A 25,800-nucleotide genomic window follows, 5' to 3' on the forward strand; every position below is an offset into this window, starting at 1 on the left:
GGAATCCCGTCCCCAGAAGCCTCTGCGCTGGTAGCAGCTGCAACACTGCCCATGTGTGGGGCTTGTTTTTCTTTGAAGGTGAGGCGTGTGGAGGGAGGATAAAATAATAAAGACTGGAGAATGCAGCTCTGCTCATTTTATCAAAATCTACAGCACCCCGGCCTCAGCCATGGAAAATGGGTCATGTCTTACTGTCTCAGTGAGCTACAGAGGTCAGTAATAGATACACATTCGTAAGATAATCTTTCCATAGTTCACTGACATTTACTCTAACATAGATTCTGCTGTCTAGCAGAAAATTTCTCACTAATTTAAATCTGAAAACCTGGAGAGATGTTCTGACTACTTCATAATAAAGATTAGTTCCTTGAAATGCAGTGCCGGGGTTTTTTAATGCCTCAGGCTTTTCTAAGTACCTAAGATCCGTTACCTCGTTAGAAGGCACCAATGCCACACAGCAATCTACACTGGGTTTTGGAAAAAGATTTTCGTGTACGTATTTTGTCCAAATATTACTATTTGCCTCAGGAAAGTCAGAGCGAAGACTTTAGCAGAGTGTAAATTTTAAGCCAATGAATAAACAGTTGGCTTGAAAAACTATTCAACTGTCATGAAAAGCATTTACTGCTCTGCCAGATCCTAAAAATAAAAGCGGCTTCTGCCCACACGGGAAAGCTTGACTGTTTCAGTTGGTTCTGAGCTGGACCACTAGGCTTCACGCAGTTCTTTTTCCAAAATGGAGTCCAACAAACATCGTGTGGCTTCCCTAAACTTACTTCTTAAAAAAAAAAAAAAAATGCATAATTGGAATCTTATTTAATATCAACCTGTTATTGAAATATTTGAAAGATAACATTCTAGACAAAAGGAGATCAGTAAGATGTGAAACGGAGGTTCCACGCTGTGGCTCCAAGTTCAAATAACATTTTATTCCTGTCCTTGGCCTGCCCCTCCCTGAGCTCTTTAAAAAAAAAAAAAAAAAGTGTGTTTAAAATATGGAGCCTGCGATTTATGATCAGTTGCAGAAACCTGTTTAACTGCTGATTTATAGTCCTGGCCAGGGCATTTAGCTCTGTCATCAGAACTAATTATAGCAAACCTGAGATTACACATCCAACGCTCCTGCTGGTGAAAGAAGGAGACTGTTCGGAACATCCCGCGGGCTCCCACACAGGAACGCACTCCCAGCTACCCCGTCAGAGCCAGCGCCGCAAAGCTCAAAATTACTGCTCTTCAGCGAGTTGTTTAGCCCGAAGTACTTAATAAATCAGTTACGTTACTGCCATCCTGATGGCCTGAAAGGTATTCATCTCAGTTAACGGCTGACAGTTTCGCTGCTAACCTGACTCGGCATTCCAGGGGTAGTAAATGCACGTGTCCGAGCCCAGGAACTGATGTCACTGATCCAGAAAGAACCTTGATTTTGCTGTGACCAGATGAAGAGGACAAATGACCTCACTTTTTAGGCAACATGGGTACTCTAAGGACAATGTTCCCCTTTTACCGCTTTAATGAGCAAAATGTCTAATTCAAATTAAAGGTGATAAAGTAAATCTGGATCCAAATGACGTGCCAGCAGGGCGAACCCAAGACAACAGGTCCCTTCCTTTCCCTGAAGCCCTTCTCTCCCACCCCACCCCACCCCACCCCCGTCTGCTATACCATGTTTTGGAGCTTTTCCAAACCCAGGCCCCCAAAGAGTGGGCATTTCTGCACTGTGGCTCCCTTACTTCATGCCTCCATCACCGAGTCTGATTTTGCCATAATGCCCCCAATTCAGTTCAGATGCCCCACCCACGTTAGACAGTGGGGCGGAGTGGCAAGCGCCGGCACTGGGACAGGCTGAGGACAGGCTCCCAATCAGACAGCCCCAACAGACTGGGGAGACGTGCTGCAGGGTTCGCTGCAGGAAGTGGGCACGGGAAGAGAGCAATGGGGCAGAGGCGGGGGACATGCCCACCTTGGAGCCCGGGGTGTGAGAAGTCCACACTAGCCCTGCTCAAGAGCACTTTAACGTTTCAGGCAAAACCACTGGATTGTGTGGCCGATTTCTTTTTAAAGGAAAGGTTCCTATGCTATAAGCTTATATTCACCTATTAGGATTTTAAAATGAGATGTTATAGGTAAGCAGTATATGATTGTATCTACAAAGTGCAGCAGGGAATATTAAATCACAAAATGTAAGGTTTTCCAATATATGGTCTTGGACACCTTTCATGATGAATTCTATAAATAGATAAACAATATCCTAAAATCCTGCTTTCTCTACACAGGCTTTTCTCACCTAAGTGGAAGCAATATATGATTTTTGTTTTCTTAAATTGCAACTTACTTATTCCAGAATATAGGTAAAACATTGAATATGACACCAATAAATTAGTGAAATTTTGTTACTACTGTAAATCTAAAAATAACAAGTTAATAATAGAATTATGTTCCTAAATTTACACTATCAAGCCAGAGGACATTTGCAGCTCTGTATCTCTACCGAGCCCCGAGGAGGGAGGCCCACAACACCAGAGGCCTGCCAGAGACTCCCAACCTCCAGCTGTGGTCGTGTCAACAGCTGGTCATATGGTTTCTCAAAGGCCCTTCTAGCGAGGACTCTGACACATACATGATGAAGTCTACTTCCCATGCACCAATCCTCTTTGAGCTCATTAACGCATCCATCTTTTAAGGAAAACTGGGGGAGAGGAGTAAAAACAATCAAACCATGTTCTTAGAAGGTTCAAAGTTATATTGTCTTGAGTTATAACATTCTAATATAATTATACCATTTTCGCTTCTAAGAATCATCTCGTAATTTAAGGAATGACATGGCTGGGCTGAGAGAGATATTTAGGAAGACATTTAGGATGATTTCAATCATCCTCCAAACACTACGTGCTGTTTTCTTTTTATTGAGATATTGTATCTGAAGGTCCACTAAAACCAACCAATTGCTTTTATTATGTGACTGTCAAGTATCAACTCCACTGCACCCAATAAAGAACCAATCATTACTCTTAAAACAGTAAGATGAAGTCATTTGTAAAGACTATCAATGGAGATTTTCTTACACTTATGACGAATCCATTACAAACAAAAATGCCAATCTTGAAAACACAATTCCAGAATGAGTCCAGTTCCACTGAGAACATATAAGAAAGTACAAGGAGCTTAACGGCTATGCTATACCAAACGGATGAAAAGTGAAATCGATTACTCTGCAGGTCTCTAAATAAATAATAAATAAAGCCGATCTTTCCCCTGTACGTGGACTCAGACTCCTGTAATAGAACCCTCCATTCCATTCACCTCAACAGGCTGAAGCTTTAGAAAAGGACTGATGGTCACCCTCCAAATGCTATGCTTATTTTTTCTTTCTTCTTCCATCAATTTCCTGACATGTTTAACATAAGCAGGAATATCTTTTCATTCTTGTGAGCAATTGAAGCCTTAGGAGAAGGCACGCTGTCTTGAAGAACTCGGGCAAGTTACATGTAGCCCATGTTGCTTTTGGTTTCCCATCTCTTCTTTGCTTCAAATCTAAAATGAAGAACATAAACTTCTCAATTTCTTTCTAAAATACTTCACTAAAGTAACATGTTCACTAAGTGCCAAAGTAAAATAAACTTAAATGCCCACATACTCCACTGATTACAAAACACACATCTAACAGGATGAAGAAACGCCTCCTCATTTACAATCTGACAAACATCCAGCACACGTACAAAGAACACAGTGAGCAACAATTACACACACACTGGACCCATAAAGCGTGTCACAGGATGTGTTCATTTCTAGGAAGCTAGTAGCGTCACCACTAAAAGCCGTAAACTTACCCCCACGCAAGTTTCTTCTTTTTTCGAGCAGCCTGTGAATTTTCAGCTTCCTTTTTGGCTTTTACAAAGTTATGGCAAGCAATCGCTTTGGCAATTTTCACACCAAGCTAAGAATTAGAAAAAAGAAAATGCAAAGTGAAAATAAATATTCCAGCTAATAAAAGACTACAAATACTTGAGAACTCGAGGGTAAGAAAGCTATGCCCAGAAATGAGAAATTCATATGCTCCGGACGCCTTGAACAACCAAACTATAGGGCTACATTGATGTGGCCCACTACCTCCCCCAGACCCCTCATTGGGTGGAAATGCTTCCCAAAATGAGGCCCCTCGAGGGCCCACAAAGGTTGTGGTGAAGATCTGCAGCGATCTCAGCGAACAGGAGGCCAGTTATTCCGATGAGACTGCACAGAATGATAGACACCGCGTTTCTTCGCTACGGGCCAGAATTACAGCCACTCGGTATGGTCACACCAGTTACCTCATGCTGATCAGAAGCTCTGACTGGCAGTCACAGATGTCATTAATAAAACCTGGGAAAGCTAATAACCCATGTGTATTAGGGGCAACAGATTTTAATTCACTGACGGGTGAAAAGGCTGAGCACCAGGACCACAGGACCTAAGTCTTCCCTCCGCTGGTCCCTCAGTTCATACTCCTCCTCACACCCATCTGCCAGACCTATAAGGTTTAATCAAAATGAAACCTTCTGCCTGGCTGGCATCACTCAGTCATTGAGCCTCGACCTATGAACCGGAGGTCACTGTTCAATTCCCGGTCAGGGCACATGCCTGGGTTGCAGGCTCAATTCCCAGTAGGGGCCTGCAGGAGGCAGTCGATCAACAATTCTCTCTCATTATTGAAGTTCCTATCTCTCTCCCTCTCCCTTCCTCTCTAAAATCAATTTTAAAAAAATATACATTTTTAAAAAATGAAACCTCCTCCTCTCCCACGCCGTCTTCTCTAACTCAGCACCAGTCTTAGCTTCTGCCACTCCAGCTCTTTGGCTTCTACAGGCACCACACCACTTTGCCAGCTCTGCTGCAGGGCTGTGCTCAGGAGTGTCTCAGGACAAGCTTGGGATCTAGTTTGGGAGCTCTGAGCTAACAGTGCCTGTCTATGTGGACGGCTCCAAAGCTGTAAGAACCCAGGCTGAACAACAAAGGCTAAACCTCTGTTGTTTCTTTCCCATCCCTGTACTCGATGACCTATGCCCATTAGTGGGCAGCAGCAGACTTAAGCAAGAGTAGAAAGGACTGGCCACCACTTAAAGTCAACTAGTGAAGCCCAAGCGTTAGGAATCTGTTTGCCAATAATGAGACTCAGTAGGTGGTTAAGAGCGCATGTGTAAGGAGAGAGGCGGGTTTAGTACTGCGGTCTGGCATGCCTGACATTTCTTCCAGTTGATCCTGGAGAAGTTTCTTTGGGTGAGACGAAGGAGTAGGAATCAAGCCTGCCTGGGGTTTCTAAATCAGAGCAAAACTAGATCTGATCTTTCAGTGGAGGAAAGTCTACAGGGAGAATGGAAACCAACAGAAGCAACCTGGCAGGTGTGGAAGTGGTCACACCAACAGGAAGGTCAACGAAGAAAAGAAGATCGAGTGTGACTTGAGACCCGCGGGAGCAGGCAGGCCAGTTTCTTCTCAAAATTCAAACCAACACTAGCAGCGCCAAGCCTGCCGCCATCCCGTCTCACAAGGATGGCACGCATCTGACAATTGTAAGGGCACAAATGCATTCTTCTGCCGGGCACTGTTCTAGGCACAGGACTACCGCCCTGGACAAGGACTCATTTTCAAACTGTGGCTGGGAGAGGGGTTGCCAGGGCACTGCTTCCAGACGGGGCCTGTTCTCTTTTCACTTCCAGTTCTTTATCAGAGAAAAGCTCATCTAAGTCCACTAACGAAGGCTAAGAATCAAAGGGCTGTCGCACATCACCCGAAGAGGAAGTGGAACTGAAGGATGCTGTGGGATGCCCTCTCAGGATTTCCTATCCACTGAAAAACTGCCCGTTTATCACAGTGAGAAATCAGGCTCGCACCTGTCAGGTTAGGCTAGTCAACGCTGCAGTATCAAACGAACCCCCGTCCCAGTGGCTGAACTTTCCTTTCTCGTTTCACTTAAAAGTCAGCAGCCGGGCAGGGCTCTCCTCCCTTGTGGTGCCAGCGACTCAGCATGTGGCTTCCGAGCTGAGTTCACCGTGGCGGAGTAAGAGCCGGCCAGGGGGTCTCACCCTGGCTCCCAAAAGCTCAAGTCCAGAAGTGACACATGTCATTTCTGCTCCCAGTCCTCTGGTCAGAGCTGCTGAAATGGTTCCACCTATGCAAGGCGGCTGGGAGTGCAGGAGAGCTGAGTGCCCTTAGTGACAGCCCGCCGCCGCAAACGCAGCTTGCTGCCTGTGACCGAGATGCACTCTGGGCCGCTCTACATTCACCGTGAGTGTTCAAGTACCCTGTCCCCACTTCCAAAGGGCAAAACACAGAACTCCGTATTTTTCTACTTAACTATATTCCTGTGCATTATATATCAAATGCAAATTCTGCCAAGTAAACTCCCCAACAAAAGTACCACTCAGCTAGTTTATCTTGTATTGGAAATGAGCTTATACTTTTTGCGTATGAAATAAAAATGACACAAAACATATTTGCCATGTACCTTTAACCATGTGACCAAGTTATTTCCTAAAACTATTATATCAATTTTGTGTCCTTCATATGCTTAAAGTAAACGTTTCACTTATTCTTGTGGAGAATATGAAGAGTGGGACTATTTGGACATGCGGAAGAATAACAAGATCTGTGGAAGAGCGCTGAGAGCAGCACGTTTCCCTGGCAAGTTGACTAACCCGAGCTCCAGAAGATAAAAGAAGATCGTGCTATGTTTCAGTATTACAAACAAATAATATAGGCCAACGGGAATCCCCCTTCACGCCTGTAAAAAGGAAAATGCATCTTCATACCCAAGTAAACATCACAAAAGCCTGGTCAATAGTTTTTATATTAAAAAACTGTTTTGGGTCATCAGATAACTATAGCAACACAATGTGGGAAGAAAAATTCTTTTAATGAATAAAAATATATACAGAATTTCTTGTATGTGTAGCCGAAGTATCAGCATTTTCCATATAGAACATCCAATATTTTGCTGCATTTTAATTAAGGTGTCTAAACATTATCACAAAGAACTGCAAATTGGTCAGAGCAAGCGGTAAGGAAAATTAAGCTCTAAAGGCTTTTTATCACCATATTTCAGGAACCAAGGGTGTAAAATGTTCTAATTTGGGATATATTAAAAGCCATAAAAGGTCTTTCAAAAAGATTAATGGTACTTTGCTTGGATTTAAGATAAGGGCTTTAGCTGGTTGGAAAAGCAGGGCCCTGGCTGGACCCTTGAGGCATTCATCTTTACAGCCACTTGGAAGATTTGTAAAAGCGTCTGCATAACCTCAAGCAAATGCTCCGCGACATTTTTTTAATTCCTTTCAATTTTACAGGTTTAGCATGTGTAAATCATACTGGGTTGTAAAACAGATATAATGGCACATCTTGTAACATAGTAGAGATTTTTAAAAGACAAACTTTCAAAATCAGGTTAGTTTTTCTTCCTAAACCTTGCCATTCTAGAGTTTGCTGATAATCATTTGAAGCATCTGATTCAAACAGCTTAATCTAACCCAACTGTAAAAACTTCTTATCCATTCCATAAAATATTTTACTCATCTCAAAATTACTAGCCTGTAACAGATTTATAAAGTTTTCCTCCCTTTTGAATACTTTCAAGGCACTTATTTAAAAATACCAATTATCATACTTTAACTTTTTATGAAATAATAGGTCTCTATGAAAAATATTTATGCCATCCTCTTTTGTTCTTTAATTAAATGAAAACAGATGTTTTCTGAAGTAAAGCGGAACCATTACTGGAGTACTTAAAGTGTCAAGGTCTTTAATTTTTATATCAGTTTGGTCGACAATTCCTGATTGTCTTTACTCAAGCTCAACATTAATGTCAAGCAAGTTACCTAGGAGACGAAAGAGATCAAAGAGACAAAAACCCCTCCAATGTCTGATTAATCAAGTCTGCAAACAGCTTATTTCTTTTAGCCTGCATGCAAGTATGAAAATGAGATTCTGGGCGCCGAACACTGTGCAGATTTGTTCATTCTTATCAGAACAAAGCCGGCGGCAGCTTATTTCATGGATCATTGGCACTGTCATCAGCGCTACACAGAACGGGTGACAGCTCCTCATTCTGAGGCTTGAACAAAATTAGCAAAAAGTCGGCACAAATTAGCCTCTCATCTTTTTGGTAATATGACATTATTCATTTACTTTTTATCCAATTTTTAATTTTTTCCTTGTCAGCTATCCCTTTCTAGTCTCTTCCATGGCACCCAAAAATGCCGCCTTATAAACAAGCAAAGAAACAGCCAAAGTTGAAATAACATGCAAAGTTCAAAAAGCAAATAAGGGGGGGAAAGCACTTCCAATGATTTATAATCCTTTATTTTTTTTATATAGCTTTCAAAACTTTGCACTAATATTGATAAACAGCTCAGAATGCCAGGCAGTTAAAGAGTTTTATAAAACTGGTAGTTTATTTCAATAAAAATGGCGACATGGCTAATTAAATATGGTGTGTGCTTTGGTAAATTCCGGATGTCTACATCGGGATCCGTACCTTCCTCTCCAGGGTCATACCTGGGATGCTGGAGCTCTGGTAACAGCATACAAGCTACACCATAGCTAGTCATTTAAACTCAAGACTTTAAATCAAATCATTTCCTCTCTATTACAGAAAATAGCCTCATTTCATTGTCATCTAAAAATGTGCATGCACAGCTTTGCAAGTTTGTGTACCACATCTATCTATGTGCATGTACTACTGCACAAACACCTATTATTTAATACCTATACCTTCATATCAATTAAACCCAAATGGTTTTTATTTCTAAGTATAACCCAACAAATCCTGTTTTTAAAACACATCATAAAGATCTATTATACACAAATATCATATACTGTATATTGTGTGTATATCTGTGTGTGTATGATTCACCTTGCAATAGTTAAAAAATGGATTTGGCCCGTGATTTGGCCCGTGAGAAGATATACTTTGATTCATATAACCAACTTCGATTTCATAGTGCAATAGTTTATATAACACCTGTTTTAATGATGACTATTAAGGCTTCAAATTATAAGTAGATTACAGTACTCCAAAGGAGGGAGAAAAGATGTTATACTACTGAAATTACTTCTGGATATAGACATTTATATTCAAGCAACTTATCCATTCATAAGGGGAAAAAAGCATTAAAAAATTAACCATAAGCTGTTAGATGCTTTACACATTCCCCATAAAAAAGACAGTTTTTTTAAAAAGAACTGTAGTGCTGTTTTCAGCAATTTCTTTATCTCTGTTCTTCTAAGTAAGAAAGCTTATTAACAAGCTTTGAACTTAAAATCACATTTACAATAATGTGCCATCAACAGTTTTATAAGCTAATTAGAAAAAGATTAATTAATGACTGGCTGCTAATAAAATGGCAATCATGAAGAAAGAAACCGAGGGTGCTAAGCTTCAACTACCACCAATTAAGAGCTAATTACAAACAAATTATATATGTGTTTTGCTGTGGGCTTTAATTTACTAAAATGGTTTTAATTAAAAGAGAAAACATGCTGATTAATTGAACTGCAGAAAAAATCTACAGTATAAACTGTGCTTTGTCTGTCTCTTTAATTAGACTTGTAACATCTGAAATCTTTTCTTAAGGTTTTTTAAAAGCACAGATAAACATAATGAAAAGGGAGCATAAGGAACACCATTCTAGGTGATCATCCACTCAAACCCCAAAGGTTAAAAGAAGATATCCTCAATGCAATGAATCTAAGCAAGCTCACCCAAAACCCTTCGAGGAAAACCCACCACTCAGTACCATTTTTGTTTTCCCCATGTTAAAATGCTCCAACTTCAAGGCTACACACAGTGTTTTAGTGAGAATGAACATATGTTGAACTTCAATGTAAAGGAACTCAATGAAGTCTTCCCTTACCTGCATAAGAATAGTTTATTTTTCATACATTGTGCTAATTGTTCATCTATATGAGATAACTGAATCACTCCTAAAAACTAGGAGAACAAGGCTTCAAAGTTATTAAAAATCACTATTTAAAAGGTCCCCATTCTATGCGCAGACTACAAACGATACACAGATGAACATTTAAATTAAAAAGCCACTAAGACAACCAAAGTTAATGAAAGTGAGTTGGTTCTAGATGATCCTTAACAGACACATACCCCCCAGGGGGGCAGAGAGCGCCCAACTTGCCCAGGTAGCTGATCGAGCTGCTAACTAGCAGAAAGAAGCCTACTGAATGATGTGAGCTTTTCTCTCCCCGAGTCCTGTATTCTTTCCCACTGTTAATTGGTGAAATGTACCACAAAGAAAATGGCCCTAAACTCTACTGTCTAACTGCAAAGAGAAGAAAACACGACAGAAGGCAGAGTAGTAAAATTTCAAAGAAGGCCATAAAATATATTTAGCAGGCATTAGATGGCTTTATAATGAAATAATGCATTCTTCATATAAACCCCTGGTACTAGATTCACAGAATGATGTCGTTTCTACAAAAATAATGAAATGGAGATATTTAACTTTAAATTCTTAATATATACAAATGAGTAATATTTAATGCACTTTTACTTTGTTTACACAATCTTCACTGGCTAGAAATCACAATAATTAAGAAAATGGAAAGTACCTACCATTCTTCATAAAGTCACAGGTTCTTACAGCAGCTAACTGGAATATATGTTCAGCTTTGTATCTGAATTATTTTATATTGGAAAGATGGTTGTTAAGATATTTCTACCCATTCACAAAAACAGGAAGAAACTAATTCTGCTCTCTGGATTATAGAATAAAGGGTTTCGAACCACAAAATTTCCTTCATTGTCGTACATCTTTCAGTTCATCTTCTTCCACGTGATGTGAACACCTTTCCTAAAATGTTAGAGCTCTGAAAATAACACTGATGGGAAGTGACTTTAAACTTACCAGTTTGGCAGCATTTCTGTTCCAAAAATGTAAACAAATGTTTCAATTATGAACTCTATATATGATAATGCTTCATGTACTTTGATAGCTAAACCTATCAAAATTATATTATTTGGGAAGAGGTGGGTTGTTTGTTTGTTTGTTTGTTTTGGGGGGGGGGAGTCTGAAAGAGGGAGCAGTAAGTCAAGCTCTTATTCCATCAAGACAACACGGCATGTACATCACCATAAGACTAAACCAGAATAGAAAGGGCGAACTGTAGCCAGAATCCTCGAAGGGAAACTAAGCCTAACAGTGAACTGTACTGGGCAAATGCTGAAAGCTAGAATAAGCCCTCTGGCATCCGAAGCATTTCTGATGAAGGACCACTTCTTAGATGTTCATACAACATGCAGAAACTACCCTTCAATGTATATATACCCTTCTTCAATGAGAATGCCTTCAGATTTTCTAGGAAACTGCTCTAAAAACAGAGTTTTATGCTCCAAATTAATAACCTGCCTAAATTTAAGCCAGCACTTAATTTGTTTAGCTAGGAAAAAATATAACTCAATCAATTCAAACTATTTTTTTTAAAAGGCCATTCCTACCTTTGTTATTTTAAATATTAACAAACTATTATTATTTCAACATTAACATTACCTATGTTTTAGAATCCAAACATTTAAGTAGTCTATTTTTAAAAATTAATAAAAATAAAATTCTTAGTTTAATTCATACTGCCAATGCAGTATTTTTATCTATTAAAAAGTAATATTAAAATGGGATATTTTTATCATTTATACTGTGAGACCTTGATTAGGTTCTAAAAAAATACTATGTCCAACAGCACTAATGGTGGAAGTCATTGCCTTTGGCCTGCATTATATCATTACTCCAAATGGAAGGTTTTAAGCCTAACAAAGATGTGAATATCAATACTTGCAAATTAGTACCAGAGGATGGCACTTTCAAAGGTTCACTATTAATAATGAATGGAATGTACTTCCAATTCAGGCCTGAGGTTAACAAGCCACAAATGTGCTCAAATACGTGTGCGCGCGCGCGCGCGTGTGTGTGTGTGTGTGTATGTGTACAAATAGTATTTTTTTTAAAACAACTTTTTAAACAGTTTCATCAGTATGACACAAACCCAAGTATATTTTTCGCTTCATCTCTCCTCCATAATTGTAGGGAGTCCCAAAGCAACATTACCACATGGCAAAACCAAAGGTAACAGCACAATCTAGGCTTCAAACACTGACCCTGTTTCCACACAAATTCAGATCATAGACACCCTTAGGTTACCACGAACTTAGGGAAGGCGATCCTGGAAAAACATGCGCTGGCTGTGTCACAACACAGGGCACTGACAGCCTTATTTTGGCATATTTTTGAGGAACTATATTCACGGCTCATCCCCAAACATGGTTCTACTTTTGGCTTCATTTTTCTCAATACTGGTCCTGCCCTATTGGTTTCACAGGCTTATAAATGTTAAACATCAAAAATTAGTTTCACTTATTATAGTTAGAAAAGGCTCAAAGAACTCTGGGATCTGTGCCTCTGAGCAAAGGCTTTATCAGCTGGCCCCAGTCACTGCTTCTTGAAAAAAGAAAATGCTCCTGATTAAAAACCAACATACCTGATTTCCAAAAGGGTACTCACCACGCATGTATACATTTAATTACAAAGGGTTTCTGTCTCAACTCACAATTACCTCCTTCTCAAAATCCCATCTCTCATCTCCACGGTGTTCAACAGCAAAGGGATAAATATAAAAAATTAAATCTCAAACTAAACTATTTATTCAGAAATTCCATCTTGATTACTTTATTCTTCATGGGCACTTAATTAACATAGCATCAGTATCTTTCCAATGTCTATGTCTGAACAGCAAACACCTTCCAGATGTTTTTCCACTTATACAAAGACAAGAATAGGACTCAAATTATTGTCTTCTTTTAATCAGAATTCTCTAACCCCACACTAAATAAATTTAATTTATTGTAGTAGAACAAAGCATTATATTTGTATGAAAGTAAAAAGAGCACTTGAGAAAAATGTTTACTATCCTTACAAATGCTGAAAATACCAAGTATTCCTATAGCAATCGCATTTGTTATTAAGTGTGACAGAAAATAACAGCCCTTAAAATGGAAAACACCTAGTCTGTATTACACAATTCCCACTTCCAAAATAGCAGTCTGACAAAGCAAAACTAGAAACCGAATATCCTCCAAGGAAACACATTTGTTTCTGAAGCCTCTAAGGCACACGTCTGTGCAGCCTCACAAGCAGCTTCTCAGGGCAGAGAAAGGAAAGCTCACGAGCAACACGGGTGAGGCAGACAAGGCGGAGTTAACAAGCAGCCGCTGCCTGACACACATCCACAGGTGACCTGTCTCCTTCCAGGGCATCATGTAAGCTTCAGGAAAGAAAGATAACTTCTAAATCCCTAAGCCTCACTACTGGACTTGTTTTTTACCTGCATAAAAATATAAACCTCACAAAATACGTATAGCTGGCAGTCAAAAATAGAAAACAAACAAACAGCCATCGATAGATTTTTGACATCTAATGATGTAAGAGAGAAATAGTATTTCCATAGAAAAATTTATTAAAATAGTAATTTCATCACTAGTCTGTTAGAAAATGCTCACCTGCAGGTGAGTAAGAATGAACAGTATACACGGCCAACAGTTTACACAGATGACCGATGATGCTGCCCACATGCTCAAACCCCATGGAGCAGTTACAGCTTAAGAATAAAATGAAGAAAGGGGAGAGATGCTAAAAGTGAAAGCTATAGTAGCAAGGACAAAAAAATTTACAAAACAATAGCAACAACAAAACATCTGCCAATATGAGCTCTTTATTCTACGTGTGCCCTTGCCTAGCAACACCTAGCAGTGATTTCCCCCAGAAGGTGCAAGTCAGAATCTTCCAGAAGCCTGTGTACTTGGAAAAAGAATATTTAATATATCTATTAGTTTTATACTATAAACTATAACTTTTTTTTTTTAAAGACTGAACATTCTTTAGGGCTGAGGGAAATGTGCAGAATATAAAAGAAAAATGCATTCTGGGGAGCAAGGGTTAGAAAAACATTGAGATGTGGCATTATAACACACAGAGTTATATATAACTCTCCTCCGGGAGAATTAAACTGGAGTAAATGATGCAAACAGAAAAAGAAAGCTAGCAGCTAGCCTTTTCATCATAAAGGGCAAAAAGGTCTCTGAACTAGGTAAAATCATGCAATATCTCCACCATAAGTTTTAGACTTAATTTAAAAACATTAAAAACAAAAATATTTGTAAATAAATGGCAGAACAAGAGGGAAGAAAATGGACTGGAAGGAAAACTGTAGGTCAAATATCTGAACTTACTTATGGTCATAAAAAATGTCCATTTATTTTAGAAAATTTAGAAATAAGAAAGGTCTAACTTACCTCTCGGGTAGCTAGCTGGTTGCTGAGCTCCTCAGCCTTCTCAATATTCCACTCTTCCACAGCCTGGTCGATGCTCTTTTCAAGGCCCGACTAGAAAGACACAAAACCTGAAACTTAAAGGCAGAAAAGAAAGGCAACAAACATCTGCTAGCAAAGACTATGTAGCAGGCTACAGTTTGAGAACCACTGACCTAAGCAATGCCTTCAATTTCCTCCAACATCTTATCTTGTTTAGGCTTTCCCAACCATTTCTTTCTACTACTTTCACATCTAGGTGTTTCAGCAATGTCAGAGAAAATCAAATAACTCAATCCACTGGCTTCACTAAAAGCCATTTATCAAATTCAGCTGGGTGGGCTCTCAATTCTCCCTTGAAAGTCTCCACATTCCTCTACAACACTGTTACATGTCTTTTCCATTACTCCAAATACCCTCAACCCTACCTCCTTCCTTTTCAGATTGTAACTCTACCCCCCACTTTATGGGAGCCCATGGCGAGGGAAGGGGGCGGGAGAGGGAAGAACCAAGGATATGTATGTCCTTTCTACAATCTTCTTCTCATCCACCTCAAAAAAGAGTTATCTTCAGGTATTCTGTTCTTCATTCCTTACTGCCTCCAGGAAAGAATCATCTCTCTTGCAAGACTAATCCCACCTCCTGTGCTCACCATAATCCTATCTGCTTTCATGCTATCTAGAACCTTGCTCTTTAAATTTTCTACCCCCTCTCTTTTTCTTCATCTTTCTTTCATCCTACAAACAAGCTTGTCCTCCCCATTCTGGACCAGGGACTAGATGGGATGACTCAGCCTCTTTCCTCAAACTGATTTCTTCTGTGTTAGTACTACTTCTCTCTCTTCTAAAGCACTCTTATCAGTTGCCCTGATGTCATCTCATTTCAACCTTAACCCTCTATAGTCAAAGGAGACACCAACTGTTGTCCGTTTACCTGAGCATCTTTTATGTTAACTACATCCTCGTTCTATCCCCCCAAATATCTATCTTCAATCTCCTTTGAAGCCCCTTCTCTCGTTGCCCCTTAATGACAGTAATCCTGCGATTTCTGTGATTGACCCTTCTTCTTCTTACTCTTATTTCACACAGTAATTCAATCCTAGGCCTTCAATTAATTCTTATATGCTGCTTTGGATCTCTATATAATTTAAAGCATCTGACCTTTCACCTTATCAAGATCTACAGCTCCAGCTACTTCCCAGTTATCTTCATACTGAAGGTAGTGTCCTTCCTTTTTAATTATATCTAAAAACAAGTTCCTCACTTGCGCCCTGCTTCTCCTTTAGAGCTGACTACCCTATTAGTCACCCGATAAAATCCTCAGTCAGCTTCAATGCCTCCAATCCTGTGCTCTTAATTTAACTGTTTTTGTAGTGTCTCCCGTTCCTCCTTTCTGTGCTTCTTCCGGCGTCATAATCTCTTGTTTGAAAGATTATAACCATCTCCAAATTGGTCTTCTATCTTTCTTAAGCGGATACCATGTCATTATCCAGCTTAAAACAATACCACTTTCTTACACCCTTTGAATAGCACCCAATTCCCTTCATAATAGGACCTCAGTACCTGCACCTGGAACATTTTAATTAATATTTCTTTTTTATAGTCAAAATAAACTATTCTCATTTAAGAAATACTAAAACAATGGCCTCTCCGTCCTACATAGAACATTAGGTATCTCCTCAAATGCCACCGAGATATGTGAAAACAAAACATTAATACCCAACTTTAATTTCCCCTGTACCACAAATTCTGGGGTAGCCTGACACCTCAACCCAGACCTGCTCTCCAGTCTTTCACCTCGGCAACCTGGTCTAACAGCATCCATTCTTGAGCCTGTCCTGCGTATCCCACATGGCGGCTCGCTGTGTCCCTCCAATTAGGTAGGCTTCCTGAGATGGGGATCATCTGGGTGCCACATTCCCTTACTCCAGACGTAGAATAACGCAGGTCAGCAAGCAGAGAGGAATCCAACTTATTTTACCACCAATGCCCAAGAATAAACCAGTGGTCTGTTTATTCAGTCAACTTGCTACTTCCCTTTGGCTACCATGGATGGGCCACAGCTTACAAGTTAATGTCACAAAGAACATTCCCCTCTTCTAGAAACTTGTATGAACTGCTGAGCTTAAAAATATAATTTTCACTTATATTTTTAATAAATCATCTAAAATTATAAATGTATCTCTTCACCATCAATCAACCTCCATTACACAGCCATTTGGAGCAGCGTCTAAGGGAGAAGGCATAATATAGTAGAAAAAACACTGGATTAGGAGTCAGGAAATGTGGTCACAGCTCTGGGTAAATGAAGTACTTAATTCTTAAGTGTCTGTTTCCTTAAAGAAAACCAGTTATTGGCTTGGATGACCAAAATCCTCTCCTAGAAATAAAATCCTAGAATTCCACTTGTATGTTCAACTTTTTTTTTTTTAGCTCTTTTAGAAGATATTAACATTCCAAATGATTACATTAGTACAAAATCATCTGTAGGTAAGTAAACATTTCCATCACCTAACACCATAAGCTAACAGCACTTTACAAAGAGCATGGCTGGTAAGGTCACAGTCCAACTCCTCTACTTGACAAAGTTGGAATCACAAGTTCACATGTAAAATTCTGTTGTGTGAGTTCCTTAATGCATATGCCCTCAATGATGCAACACCACCCAGCGATGGGTGAAAATCAGGTTTTTCATGAGAAATACTGATGAATCAGAAAAGGGCAATGATCTCTATGCACAGTCATCTACAGCAATGACCCACGAAGGAGGCATTTGTCTGCACACAGGGTACAATATACTTGGGCTTCCCCAGGCAGGACCCTGTGCTCTAGCCTACCACTCAGTGGTCTGTTTTCATGCTGCTGGAATCTGTCCATCATTCCCGTATGTGAATATGTAAGTTACTCATGCATTCAAGCCTCTACTCAGTATTCATATCATCTATATATAGACCGACAATTCCCAAATGTGTTTCTAAAGCTCAGACTCTCCTCCAAGCTCCTGCCTCATTTTACCAACAGTCTATTCTATTCCTGCTTGCTGATATTACCCACACCCCACAATGAACTCTGGAGGCCCCATCTAAATCTCCTCCCCTGACCACAGCAAGCTAAAGTGGGGCCTCCATTTGAATTTCTTCACCATACCCCATTCATTTCCTTCTTAAGTTTTTGTTAATGATTTGTAACTATATATTTACTTCTTTATCTAGCACCTTGTTTGGCACATAGTAGGCATTTTAACAGTCACTTAATGAGAACTACCTTTGGCACGGTTAATTACAAACATTTTCTGAGTAATATAAGATGCAATAAAAAAAATCAACAACACTTTACCTTCTCAATTTTTTTCTTTTTAACAGGGGGTTCAAACCTGTCATTGACTCCAAAATACTGAGTAAGTTCCTTCAACCGGGTTTCACTTGGGGACTGTTCACTGTAAAAAGATAAACAATACATTTTGCACTAAATGTACTCATTTTTATTTTTACTGTTTTTAATTGGTTACTACAATTATATTACAACAACTAGTTCTTTGTTATGTTTCAGAGGTAATTAGTTTAACTACTTGTACAATTCTACAAATACTAACTAGAATAGATAAATATTTTCAATTCCACCTACCTTTGAGATTCTTCTTCATTCTTCAATTTACCTGAAAAGAATTCACAGAGTTAACAGCTAAGTAGTTATTTCAAAATTACAGTTATTAAAAATTAATGAGCTCAGTTAGTCACAGTTTAACATTAGCACTATTGACAATGAGCCTGAATTAAAACAAAATACCTTTTCTGGAGCGTTTTCTTTTTTTCCTTCTGAATCTTGAAGATGAGATTTTCTGTTCAGAATGTTTTTTATGCAATTCTTGAAATTTCTACATGAAAGTAAAAAAAAGCAAATATATTTTGAAGCAACACATATATCAAAAAATAACCTAAGTAATAAAACTATTATATTCTAGTATTTATAAACATGCATTTAAGTTCTTCTTGAGATACTATATTCTCCAAGGCTCTTTCACAACCTGAGTTTTCATCTTACTTTATTTCTAGATATTTCTAGATAAGTCAAACTGATGATCTGAGAGTAAAATTCAATGACTCATCGATAACAAAAAGATAAAATTAAGATAGAAATCCCTCCTGTATCATGTTAGGCAAAGTAGCTAATCTTACTAAATGTTTGTTTTCTTACCCTTTTTAAGAAAAACAAAACAAAAATGAAAGCAAATATCTGAGTGGCCAATGGAATGACCACAGACCCACCTGGTAATAAAAGAATTCTGGGTGAATTTTTCCTACCTATTACCTCCCAAGAACATGTACATCCTGACCATAGCAGAGACACACAGGCATGTACAAACACAAGCTATAATAGGCACACATCAGAGAAAACCTACATTCCATATATGTAAGGGAACTCCAGAAGGACACTCTTCATATGCATTTACATTCGCCTCTGCTTCAGTGTCTGGTCCATCTGCAGGGAAATCTGTGACCTCTGTTTCTGTAAAGGTCCCATCTTCTTCATCTTCCTGTAAGTTAGGTCCAGAGTTCTCTATTGTGTCTTCATCTTCAGAATTCAATTCAACATCGCTTTCATTTAGGCCAGGAGGTAGCAGCCCACTCCACATCTTTTCTTCTAAAGGGAAAGGGGTAAATTTAGACCTATTTAAAGTAGGCATGCAAAGAATTTTAAAACCATGAAATGACATCTCAGAGTCTAATAATTATACCTATAGTTTGGGAACAGTCCAGCTAAAGTTTTAAAAAATCTATAACGGGATATGCCCTCCATATTAAAATTAAACTTTGCTTGTATAAATAAAAAGTGTAAAGCAGTTTAGCAAGTTTTTACAAGACACATCTATAGGTGAATGACCTAAGAATATAGGACCTTGATTCTCTACTATACGCATAATCTTTCCTAAAAAAAAAAGAAAATCCAGTAAAAGCATCCATTGCTCAAGAATGATAAGAACCTAACAATATACACTGCAGGCCATTTAAGAACTATATTCCTATATTTCATGCTATAACAACTAGAGAAGAAAACAAAATTGAATGTTTCACCTGTATTTGGATGTATAAAACATTGAGGGGACTTACTAAGGAGCAGGAAAACAATTATTCAAAAAAAATTTTTTTTAAGCTGTACAAGTAGTTTGAGGAAAGTGTGATGGTGAAAAGGATACCCTAGATTAAAATTTTATACTATTTGTTAAACTAATATTAAATGGAGTATAGTCCTAACATTTTAACATAAACATACTATATTTGGTAAACTAATATTAAGATTCAAAATAATATTCAGCATTAGCTATACTGTCCATTTGTAGAGAGAACCATTAGCTAGTGTTAAGTTTAATAAAAATTATTTTTTAAAATTGGAGTTGTAGTCAATTTGTCCAAATTAAGATAACTGAGTACATTTTCACTATAATGGCACAGTCTATTTTAGAATACATATTAAGCCAAATCCATTTTGTTTAAAAGATGCCTGAAACAGAGAAGTTGGTTGTACTGCTCATGATTACTATCAATCTGAAGGAATAAAATGAATAGAAATCTTTTCTGCTAAGTCTTCTACCCCGTATTGTGATTAATTAATCTAGTAACAAAACCACCACCATTAATCTCTGAGACAAAGACATCATGGGCTTTTCCATGACTCTGAATAATGGATTCTAATAACTTTAAGGGCCTCCTCCAAAGAATGAGATCTTACTTCCTGCCACTGTGGTCCAGGCTTATCAGCTGTTAGCTCTCAGAAACATCCTCACCAAAATATTCTCTTGACTTTTTAAGAGGAAGGGTCTGACATCGAACTGCTCCAATTGTAAACCTGTGTCTATCATATACTAGGAATATATGGAAATCATTTTTAATGCCTCTGTTTTTTCATCTGTAATTATAATGCATACAGGCTTGTTCTGAGGATTAAATGAGATAAGCCATGAAAACACTCAACAGTATTTAGGAGGTTCTAGGGGCTCAATCAGTGCTAAGTTCTTTTCTGCTATTATTATTCCTGTGGCTCTGTACATTTTGACAGCATTCATTCATAAGGTAGTTTTGAAGTTTCTCATGTTTGAAGTGCATTTGCTTAACAACTGATACAAATCATTGACTTCCCTGATTTCCATGAGCTGACATAAAGTTTCTATAAAAAATGTTGGTGTCTGGTTTTCTAAATAGAGCAATAAACCCAGAAACAAATCAGCATGAAGATAATGGGGCTTAAGCTTCAAGGCTCATTTGCACAAAACACTATACCTCATTTTATATTTAGAATACGTATTCCTTCTTTTTAGAGACCCTAAATTATATAGGCTCCAGGCCCCATAAAACCTGGATGCATCCCTACACCAGCCTGAGGATTTGAAAAGTTGGAATAGAGGTCATCTTGAGATGCTCTATTAGCACAAAGGACATCATGTAAAATACACCAATATTAAAAAACAGATGTCATGTTATTAATAAAAATATTTCTACTCTTCTGAAAAGCAGAGAGAGGGGAGCAATAATAAGTTCCATCATGACTTTGATACTGGCATATAATATACCTGTAGGCTCATTTTCCATTTCAGGATTTAAGTGTAGTAACAAATTTCAAATACAGCTTTAGCATAATGGGGTTCTTCTATGCTTGCAACCACCGTTTCTTTTCCCTATCCACAGTATCTTTTGCATGCCCACTGTGTGCCAGGCACTCAAGACATGGGACAGCAGTATACAAAACAGGCAAAAATGCCTAACTTCCTGGAGCCAACATTCTACACAGGAGCCTGCAAAGAGGAGCAGCCCCATGGCCGGAAGCTCGACTGTAAATCAGCCGATATGGAATGGCAGCTTGTGACACGCTTTGGGCTCGTGTTCGAACACACCGTTTTCTATTCATGGCACAGACGTGTCTTTCACACATTCCCAATGATACTATGTTAGGCCTCATGTTATTTCTGTTTTGGCTATTCTGATTCTCTATTTCCCTGGAGTATCTCTCCTGCCACACCTACCAGTGCATATTCCTTTATTTTAAAGCAGATCACTCCAAATTACCCTTTAAATGTGAAAACTACTCAGCCATTCCCAGGAGACGTGGCAAACCAGAAAACTGGAAACTTTTTTTAGGTTTTTTAGTGCACATTCTAGCCAGATCTATACAACAGTCCCTGTATTAATACAAAACCTATCAGTTTTAAGTCTGTAATTAAAACAATTTTTAATTCAACCATTTTTGCCCCACAAAAGATGCAAAGGATTCAGAAGCCATTTTTACTCTATGGTTTTAAATATCACCTTCACCATCTCATATACTCTCTACTTCTGAAGGATTCAGAAGCCATTTTTACTCTATGGTTTTAAATATCACCTTCACCATCTCATACACTCTCTACTTCTGAAGTTAAGATTATTTTCCTTCCCACAATTATTCTTTTAAAAATTTCTGTGTATACTACACAGAACACAGCTTTAGTCCTGGGCTGACACAATTTACTATGAACTGAAAATATTTATGTATCATTCTAGTCTGAATGGTTGGGTTTTCTTTTGCCCTTGAAAATCACAGTCACTATTTATTTAGCACACTTGGCAGATCGCAATGCATCAAGAACATGACACAGTTCAGCAATTCCTAATCTAAGGTTTTTATAAAGTTTTATGAAGATAGTAATGGAGGTCGCTAAGCTAATTTCGATATTCAAAGCCCAACATTTTTTTCCCCTCAAACAATATCAGCCACATCTACATGAGGAGACTTAAAATCAATGAAGCATCATTCACCACATATTCGTTGATCAGAGGGTCTGATTGGTAGCTACAGACCTGATTTTTATATTTTTTTAAAAACACGCACTAATGAATATATGTTAATAGACACAATCTTTCAAAACATGGCACCCAGAGAGATAGCAAATTACAATAAAAGGCGTTTGGGGTTGTGAAAGGATGGGGAACAGCTGGTACAGGAGGAAAAGACTTGGTTTTGAATGTTGAAGACAGGTTCCTAGTTCTAAGCAACATAACTGTGGGCAAGACACTGCATTTTGCCTGGTCTCCATTTTTAAGCTATAAAATGAAAGTCTGGTCAGATGATCTCTGAGATGTCTTGCAGCTTCCAAATGTTTCTTTGTGGATCTTAATATTGTATGTGCCCAAATACTGAGTCACCTCACTCTTTGCTGCAATACTCCATCCTCTTCCAGTGAGATACAAGAGTGATTAGACCCCTCTACCCTAGGAGATACCGCCCTCTCCTCAACCTGGCTGTCACAGCCAAAACTGAGTTTTCAGTTAGCTGCACTTCACACAGGACATCTCAAAGGGAAGAAAACACATTATGACAGAAGAAACAGAACCAGGAAAAGGAAACAGCAGGTCATTGCTATTCATTATACAAACGATGTGACAAGTACTGATTTACCACTCATCTCACCACCGCACTCCCACTAGGAATTACTACCTTTTACAAATAAGGTAACTGACTTGTGTAATACACACTTATTTTACAAAAATGGAACTCGTGACTTCAAATTATAAACTTTTAGAGGACAGAGACAAAGATTTGGAAGTGTCTGAAGAATGACTCTAGCCTATAATCCTAGGCTTGCTAAAATTTGATGAAGAAAAAATTTTCTCCACTGTTTTAAGTACAGAAAACTATGTAGGATGCTACACTAAACTGCATATATCAAAGTCACATTCTGGTAATACTGTCACATTTGTGGCCGACCAGGCAGCTGCCTATAACCAAAACCCAAAAGATATAATCCAAGCAGTTTAAGGAGTAAATGTCTCATATCCCCTGTCTCTGATATCCCAGAATTTCAATGCCATTTTCACTAAACGATACTGTTTTATTTACCACATTTTGTATTCAATTAGAAATAATCACAGGAATCTGAACCTTGTCTGATATGAATTTAACCTTACGTGTATAATAATCATAAGCCACCCCCCCCCAACACCAATCTGAAGAGGGTGTTAAATAATTTACATGATAATCAGTTTCTATGGCTTGGAATAAGTTACTTAACTAAAATACTTTTAAACATGTATCATCAATACTATCAACAATAAAGAATTTTAAAAATGTATCATCAACATGAATGTAAACATCATGTTTACTTTCATAAAATAAACGTGTTCCCTCTTCTCAAAAAGGTAGAGAAGTACAAGTGAATCGCGGGCCTGCCTTCGGATTTAAGTTACCAACCCGATCACCCAGATAAACAAACTACTGATGTGTTCAGCAGGATTTTGCATGCATACACATGTTTTAATTAAAGAGGGTGTCTGTTGAGTTCGGCCGTGGAACACACACTTCCTTAGACCCGAGAAAAGACCTGCAGTTGTCAACCAGGAACACATCGAGGCTCATTTTGAGTCGGACGCCGCTGTGAAAATACTTACGTTCAAGACTGACTGCAAGAGGGTGGCCCCAGCCAGGGAACCTCTTCCTGCTGGGCCGCCCAGCCCGGAACTCGGCGGGCGCTCTGGGGGCAGCGTCACTCCGGTCCCCCACCGGGACGCCCGCCCCCGGCACAGCACTAGGCGCCGAAGGTTCCGGGACAGGAGGTCTAGCCGGCGGACACTCCCATTAACTGCAGCTCTTTCCCGGGACGCAGCCATCGTAAACGGAAGCCTGTTTCCCGGCCTAACCGAAAGCCTCCTCCCCGTCTCACCTGGGCCGGGCAGGGACGGAGAACCCTCTCCAACCAACAGGCTGGGGAAGGCGCTGCGACGCCCCTTCCGGCACCTCGGAGGCCAGGCCGGCCGACGCTCCCGCGGGCCCCCGGCCGGGGCGGCTCGGGCGAAAGGCTGTGAGGCTCCTCCCCTGGCCCCCTCACTACCCGAACCGGGCGCTCCTCCACCCCTCACGCCGGAGCCCGAGCAGAAGCAGCTCTACTCACCGGTCCGGAGCCAGCCGCCCGGCAGCCATCTTAAGACCTCGCCAACATCGCGCCTTCTCATTGGCTCTGGCATCTCGGCCAATGGGCGGCGGCCGTCCTGGCCCGGCAGTCGCCGTGGCAACCGGCCGCGCTCAGCTCCACGGTGACATCCCCTGAATGGAGCGGTTGGCTGGTTTCTTCCCACTTTTCTTTCCGCCGTTTTCCCTCTTCTGGTCGTTCTCCAGGCTTTGTTGTTTCGCCATCGCCTGCCGCACGCCGCTGCCGGCTTAGACTTGGACCCGAGTTCCTTCCCAAGGAGAGAGAATCGCTGCGGGCGCTCTCGACGCCCTTCTGGGGCCGTTCCTATAAGTTCTCCTTTTCCCTCCCTCTCTCCCCATTTTCCCTCTCTGCACGAACTTGTGGAGCAGGCGTCCTGCCCGGCTCTGTTTCGGAGAAAACGGGCCGCCTCCTGCTCTCGGGGAGCTTACCGTCTGGTGATCGATCGCCCGGGGCTGCTTCCCCAGCCAGCTGCGTGGTCCTGGCCCAAAGCTTCTGGAACTTTTCCGCGGCCGCCACGGTTGTGGGCCCCGAGGAGGGGCTTGGGGAGCGTAGGAAATAAGCAAGAAAAACGCGCCACGGAGAAAAGAAAACAGGAATGTGGTCGTGATGGGAGTGGGGCTGCTGTAGAAGGGCTTCCGTTTTCTGACCCTGTCCGGTGATAGCGATGAAAAGGCTAAAAATATTCCCTATTTTCCAGTGTTGTCACGTTTGTGTAAGAAAATACACGCAAAGACCTTAACCTATGGCCTGGCTGGCCCACAGTAACTCTGTCTTAGCCATTACCAATAACGCCTTTCTTTGGAACATTGTAAAAATGTATAAAAACGTTGCGTGGCACTCAATAACATATCACGATTTAGTGTGAACAGATCTTTGAAGTTACTACCTACCTACCCACTGCCTCACCCCCAGTGTCTTCCAGAAGACGTGCCGGGTTTGTGGGGTCACTTCCTGTAACCCCAGCATCAGTGAAGCCTGAATTGACAAGCTTGGGTGGCTAAGGTGCGTGTGCCATGCTCACCCCCTCCGATTCTAGAATAGAAGCTCTTGACAGATCTGTAGGAAGCTACCCTGGCTAATGGTGTCCAGCTTCTCCGTGGAGTTTTCCCTGAATCCCACACCTTCCAGGGTTAAGGATGTGTGTGAAAGCCCGGAGGGAGCTCTGGTCTGGGGCCTCTTGCTTGCTGGTTTAGTCAGCTGGGGCCCAGACTGGGCGACTTAAGCAGCAGCCATTTATTTCTCTGTTCTGAAGGTTGGGAAGTCCACGGTCAAGATGCCTGCAAAGTGGGTTTCCTTCCGAGTCCTGTCTCCTGGCTTGGGGGGCAGCAGCCATCTTGCTGTGTGCTCACATGATCTCTTCTTCATACATGTTTGGAGGGGAGGTTAGGAAGAGAGGGAAAGACAAGAGAAGGGAAGGGAGGGAGGGAAAAGGGAGGAGGGGAGAGAAGGGAAAAGGGAAGGGGAGAGGGGAGGAGAGAAGGGGGAGGGAAGGGAAAATGGAGGAGATGGGG

At 40.2% G+C, this 25,800-nt stretch overlaps 1 protein-coding gene across 3 annotated transcripts; it reads right to left on the bottom strand.

Annotated features, from left to right (window-relative positions):
* Nucleotides 1-1,666: 1,666 nt before the first annotated feature.
* On the bottom strand, nucleotides 1,667-24,325 carry FAM204A (family with sequence similarity 204 member A). Of its 3 annotated transcripts, none has more exons than XM_079793786.1 (8): nucleotides 24,251-24,325; nucleotides 18,737-18,978; nucleotides 18,124-18,211; nucleotides 17,962-17,992; nucleotides 17,674-17,773; nucleotides 14,324-14,413; nucleotides 3,828-3,934; nucleotides 1,667-3,531 (listed from the first exon to the last, which is right to left on the bottom strand). In XM_079793786.1, the coding sequence occupies exons 1-8, from the start codon at nucleotides 24,321-24,323 to the stop codon at nucleotides 3,480-3,482; spliced, it is 783 nt and encodes a 260-aa protein (XP_079649912.1). In that variant the 5' UTR covers nucleotides 24,324-24,325; the 3' UTR covers nucleotides 1,667-3,479. The 3 variants fall into 3 exon arrangements, with proteins under 3 accessions (XP_079649912.1, XP_079649913.1, XP_079649914.1); XM_079793787.1 differs by lacking the exon at nucleotides 24,251-24,325 and adding an exon at nucleotides 24,023-24,191; XM_079793788.1 differs by lacking the exon at nucleotides 24,251-24,325 and adding an exon at nucleotides 23,751-23,978.
* Nucleotides 24,326-25,800: the final 1,475 nt, after the last annotated feature.

Source organism: Cnephaeus nilssonii (genome assembly GCF_951640355.1).
Source record: "Cnephaeus nilssonii genome assembly, chromosome: 16".
Classification (NCBI taxonomy): domain Eukaryota; kingdom Metazoa; phylum Chordata; class Mammalia; order Chiroptera; family Vespertilionidae; genus Cnephaeus; species Cnephaeus nilssonii.